This window comes from Poecilia latipinna, unplaced genomic scaffold, assembly GCF_001443285.1.
Source record: "Poecilia latipinna isolate Pla-1442-1.1 unplaced genomic scaffold, P_latipinna-1.0 Scaffold633, whole genome shotgun sequence".
Classification (NCBI taxonomy): domain Eukaryota; kingdom Metazoa; phylum Chordata; class Actinopteri; order Cyprinodontiformes; family Poeciliidae; genus Poecilia; species Poecilia latipinna.
In genome coordinates, this window is record NW_015113249.1 from 242,089 (window position 1) to 248,272 (window position 6,184).

The window sequence follows — 6,184 nt, forward strand, 5'->3', positions numbered from 1 at the left end:
TGAATGGATAAGGCGCAAATCGTCTTAGACTGGTTTCTTGAACAATGAGTTCACTGAACTCGAATGGCCTCCACAGTCACCAGACCTCAATCCAATAGAGCAAATTTGGGATGTGGTGGAATGGGAGATTTGCATCATGTATGTGCAGCCGACAAATCTGCAGCAACTGCCTGATGCTATCATGTCAATATGGACCAGAATCTCTGAAGAATGTTTCCAGTACCTTGTTGAATCTCTGCCACAAAGGCACAAAGGATTAATGCAGTTCAGAAGGCAAAAGGGGGTCCAACCCGGTACCAGCAATGTGTACCTAGTAAAGTGGCTTGTGAGTGTATTTGTCCTTCAGAGGGAAAATACCAAATGGAGTTAATAAATAAATTAAAAAAAAGTCTTAATCTTTAATTAATCAATCAATCAAATTTGATTTGAATTTGACATTTCAGCAGTAAGGAATTTCAAAGTGCTTTGCATAATAAAAACACAAAAATACAAAGTCATGCAACACAGAATCAACAATCAAAACATTACATTAAGTAGTTAAATTCGTAATTGATTATGTTTCAAATACAACTCTAAGCAGGAGGGTTTTTAGTTTAGATATAAAGGCACTCTGTGTTTCAGCAGTTTTGCAGTTTTCTGAAAGTTTGTTCCAGATTTGTGGTGCATAGAAGCTGAATGCTGCTTCTCATTTGGTTCTGGTTCTGGGGATCTTTATTATCATTTCAAAGCTTTGTTACAGCTGGAACAACAAAAGGAAAGAATAAACATCAATATTGTCCAGGTTTCCTCTGTTAGATCATTGAAGCATCAATTAGCAAATTAAACAAAGTTCCTTTCCCTTCTTGATTAGTCATGAAAATATGTTACAAAATTCGGCAGGCTATGATTATTATTCATTACTAGGTAATCAACTAATCAATAATTACTCAAATATATATCTAAAATGAGAACAAATGAGGAGATTAAGATAAATTAAGATGATGTTATGTTAATTTAACTGCAAATGCAAATGTTACTGCAGCCGGAATATCACACATATCATCACTGTATAATGCATTTTTCTTTTTCAACTGCTGCTCCCACTGAACCTCCCCCTAAACCTCCAACAGCAATTCCAATAACGGCTCCAAATGCAGCTCCTAAAGGTCCCCCTATGGTTCCAATAGCAGCTCCAGCAGCAGCTCCAGCTGCAATTCCCACACCAGCCCCCACCAGAAAACCATTAATAAATGAGTTTCCTTCCTCTGCCTTCTTTTTTGCCTCTTTATGCGTAATGGTTGGATTTCCTCTGCTCAGTCGTTCCATTTCTTCTTGGACAGCTCTTTGTGCTTCTTCAAACATTTTATTGGTGTAGTAACTTCCTCCATTTTGCTGAACCATTCTTTGGATTTTCTCCACCAGTCCCCTGACTTGAGCAGAATCCTCAACTGTGTTGTCAAAAACATGATATTTATCTTCAAATTTCTTCAAGATGGAGCACTGACTGATGATGCGTTTTAGAGGTTGGTATGTTTCTAATATGTCTTCTATTTTAACGTTTGCCTTTTTCAGCTCATCTCCATGAGTAAACAGGACCATGGTGAATCTGGCTGCTGCTTCGCCAAATGTTTTCTGAATTATTTTCACAAGTTCTTCTTCGTCTGGTGTGAATCTGGTTAATTGGACCACAATCAGGAACGCATGAGGACCAGGAGCCGCCATGCTGATGCATTTAGCAGACTCTGTCACAACCTCTCTATTACTCTTACTTGTATCAAACAGACCTGGAGTATCAATAACAGACAGATTTAAGCCACGAAAAACATCGGTTTCCTTCTGACAGACTGATGTCACAGAGGAAAAAGTGCTACAAGACCTAAAAGCTTTCTTCCCTAATATGGTGTTTCCTGTTGCACTTTTGCCGACTCCAGTTTTCCCAAGAAGAACAATCCTGATCTCTGGATCCTTTTTAGTTGTTGGAGAATTAGAAAACAACAATAAACCAAAAACAAATTTATCCAGATATAAGTAGAAACTAAAAATAGGTTTAATATTTTTAGTGAGTGAATGATCTGTCTATGGTTAGATTTATCGATCTGGATGAACATTTTGGTGAATCGCAGAATAATCTTTAAGTAATTTAAAAAATATTATATTTTCATAAACTTTGCTAATCCTCATTATTTAAAAAAATGGTTAAATTCCAGCTGATATTTTGTAAATACATTTTAATAACAGTTGCGCAACCTCTTAAGCAAATCAGAATGTTCATACACAAAGTAGGTAATATTAGTTCTACAGTTGAGCTCTTTTACATTTTGATCTACCACAGTTTTTTTTTTTTTTTATAAATATGAATTTATTCTTTGAGGATCAAAATCCTTTGAAGTAAGAATTTTGATCATGTCCACAATCCTTTTCTCATAAGCCAACATATTTTCTGATAGATATTTCGACTCCAAGCTTTGGCCAAGTCGTTCCAAAACTTGAATTGTTCTCTGAAGTAATTATTTTGTTGATTTGAATTTTATTGGCCTCACTGTGATGGTGAGGAAGAAAATCCCTGTTCATCTTCTAGTAGGTGACTGAAGGATTTGAGTTACAACTGTTTGATATTTGACTTGATTGATTCATTTTTGTTCAGTAGTAACATTTACAGAATAAAGTTATACAAACAGGGATGAAGCTTAAAAACAATTACATAAATTAAAGACCAAGAAGTGTTGGCAGAAGGGTTAATGAATTAGGCCTACACTTTTTACAATCATTTTAAAATTGCAGCATTATTTCTTTACCAATACAAAACAAACAAACAAAAAAAAAACTACATTCTTTTAATTCCCAAAAGAATAATGATAATTTCTCCAGGTAATGTATCAGAGCATCAAGCTTTAGATGGATATTAGTTTATCATGGATTTTTCTAAGCTTTTAAAGCCACATTGTGAAAAAGATTTCTAATTCCTCATCAGTTATTTTGCACACTAACGCTTATGACTGATATACACTTAATATTTGTCCTTTTACTTTTCGAAAAGTGCATCACACTCCAAGCTTAACCCTTGAAATCAATTTGTCCAGATTTCTAAAACTAATTTAGCTCCAAGTCCAAGTTGTAGAAGAGGAGAAGCTGTTATTACCGGGTGTGGCTGAAGGCTCAGGCTGTTTCCACTCCAACTGTGCCTGGTATGGTGTCACTGGCCCGGACACTTTACCCAATATGACCCCTGGTAGCAGTGAGAAGACCCAGCTCATCGTAGCCTCGCCTCCGTCAGTCTTCCCCAGAGCAGCTGTAACTACAATATACCATCAGTGTGTGAATTTGTACGTAAATGACTGAATGTAGTGTGAAGCACTTTGGAGTCTAATGAACTAGATTAATACAAGAACAGACCATTTACCATCTACAGTTTACCTCTTGGCTTTCACATAATTAGGTAAATGTTTAGCTAGCACACATCGCTGCTAAATAAAATATGCAAGTAAGCAAGATTTATAGAGGGTGTTAGACAAATTTCATAATCTTAAGATTTATAGTATGTTTTTCCAGTCAGTCTGCAACAGACTGGTGACCTGTCCAGGGTTCACACCTTTTTCACACAAAAAAGGCCCTTGAACAAAAAGCTTTTATTAGTATACATTTTTGTGTTATGTGCTTGATTTATTTCCAAGCATGTTCTGTGTGATAAAATAATCAGAGCTATATTTTGAAGAACTAAACAAGGATGATAGAAATACTACTGAGTATATTTAATGAAAGACATAAAAACAACTAAGACGTGGTTCCAATACAAACTCAATAAGACTGTTTAAATAGGCTTATAGAATGTCTGCAGGTCAATGTCTGGACCACAGACATTGACCTGTTAAATGACGCTTTCCCCCCAGAAAAAATGTATAAAATCATAACTTTTCTTACCAAGTTATTTATAAATGTATTTGACCTGGGCCACTGTCCTCTTGCAGGCTGTTGAAGTCTTGGCAGTAAATAGTTTCACTGTTTAGCTCTATGCTGTTTTTATAGTCTAGTTCTAAGCTCCTCCCTTTGAGTCAGCCTGCCAATGCAGTCATAATCAGAATGATGCAGAATGTCCTGACTGAACGTGACAATTAAAGGTCTCAGGTTTCAGGAAACACGCAGCATGATGAGCACACATTTAATGGGATACTACATGAATCTATTGGGTTGGTTGGTTGGTTGGTTGGTTGGTTGGTTGGTTGGAGAGAATCCCTTCAGGGCAAATTTCCACTACATGATTCCAACAGCAGAAATGTATAATAATCAAACCAGATGGTCAACATACAGAAGCCTTATAAAACAGATGGTTTGATTTCAGTAAAGCTCAAAACTGAAAAGTTACTTTTACTTTCTGTCAGGGGTGGAAATCACCTTCAAAGTATGAAGTGGCTGGCAGCAACACGTCTGCCACCATGGAGGGTTGACAATTTGAACAGAAAAAAACTGCATTCAGTTTTAACATCTGTCCAGGGGAGGACTGACCGTCTGGAGGAGGAGGAGGATGAGAAAGACGTGACCAGGAACAGAATGATTGATTCCATTTAATGCCTCATCTCCGACGATACGCACTTTCGACATATCTTTCATTTTCTTGGTGTTAATTTTGGGGGTAGATGTGCTGGTCTTGCCTCGTACCCGTTGTTGAAGGTGAGGTTTCCCTTGGCAGTTCCTGAAGTGCATCCAGTCTGTTTTTCAGTGGGATTCCCAAACCTGTCAGTAAATATCCTGTATGATGCATTCCCCCACACGACAATTCCCATTTCCCATATTCTCAAATCTCAAACTTGACAGGTATGATTCCCACAGAGTCAGAATGTGTTGAGGCCCAGGCTTGTGTCGCTTTGTCCTTGGAAGCGGGGTCAGTGGAGTTGTTTTGGAGTTTTAACATCAGGTGTTGAAGTTGTGCATTTTGGCTCACAGACGGCCACGCTGATTCGTCTAGGTGAATCAGCGTTAGACATCTCATCAAAGAGAGGGTTTTTTTTTCAGCTTAGCTCCCAGAGTCTTCCAGGGTGAGTTGCATGTGAACTCTCTGTTCCTTTGAGGAAGAGTTGTTTCATTTCCACAAGCAACTTTAATCTCTAACTTCACCTCCAGGCGTTGCATAATCTTCATTTCTACTGAAGTCTTTGTATAATACTGAGCTGGTCGTTGCTTTTTGTTATTAGTAGAATAACCTGGCCTGGGTCGAATCTGGGTTGGTTTTGGTATTCCTCTCTAGAATATGATTTTTTATTTCTACTAAAGGAAGTCTTTGTATAATACTGCTGATATTCCTGGTGTCGACCAGAGCCTGAACTGGTTTATTTTTAAATGGACACACCTAACATCAATAAATAGAAAATGAACACAAGATTCTTACATCAACCTTCAGAAAGGAACACCTGCTACATTTATTTGTTATGATATTTTATCCAGAGGACAGTAAGTACTAAAGGCTTTTACGGCTGTTCTTGCAAAACTTGATTTAGATGCCAACCTTCTTGTTAAGATCCTCACCATCACTAACATTGTGTCAGTGCAGATTTATTAGCTGGAATCTGGAAGAGGGAGTTTAACTGACTGAGCTTGAAAGCAATTAAGGATTACTGGTAATTAGTTGCTGACAATGATGCAGTCCAGAACAAACAAAACGCAAACACAAAGATTAATCTTGAGGCAAATTATAACTATGGTAACACAACACATCGCCTCTCACCCGAAATGTAAGGAAAAAGAAAAATGCATCTTTTTTTAAATCATCTTTCAATTTTCTGCAGTCTATAACTATGTCTGATTATAACAACCATTTTTACACAATAAACCAAATCACTTTGAATATTTGTTTATAGTTTTTGCCAAGTATTTTCAAAAATATCTATTTTGCGAGTGACTTCCTGAAGTTTGTGAAATTTGGAGGTTTTAGTTGTCTAGTGAACGTACAGCAGTAGCTCAGTCAGCAGAATGTTTTTAATGACTGATGGGAAGGAAAAGTATTTTATCTACAGTTTACTGTTAATTTTCAAAATTTGTGATAGACATTTTTGTTTACAAAATCCATTATTGGGCTCCATTGACAGAGACAATAGGGATATGTTTATTAAAATCGAAGCGAAGCTGCCGTTTCCCTTCACAGCCACCAGAGGTCACCACTGGGCAGAGCCCCTGGAGAAGTGTGGCGGCCAACCTGTAGACGCACCTGTGTCTA

The 6,184-nt window shown here is 37.3% G+C and overlaps 1 protein-coding gene across 1 annotated transcript; it reads right to left on the bottom strand.

Annotated features, from left to right (window-relative positions):
- Window positions 1–516: 516 nt before the first annotated feature.
- Window positions 517–3,959, bottom strand: LOC106954161 (GTPase IMAP family member 4-like). Its single transcript, XM_015043443.1, has 3 exons — window positions 3,898–3,959; window positions 3,119–3,274; window positions 517–1,952 (listed from the first exon to the last, which is right to left on the bottom strand). Exons 2-3 carry the CDS (start codon window positions 3,231–3,233, stop codon window positions 1,042–1,044), a joined length of 1,026 nt encoding a protein of 341 aa, XP_014898929.1. The 5' UTR covers window positions 3,234–3,274; window positions 3,898–3,959; the 3' UTR covers window positions 517–1,041.
- Between the last annotated feature and the right edge of the window lie 2,225 nt (window positions 3,960–6,184).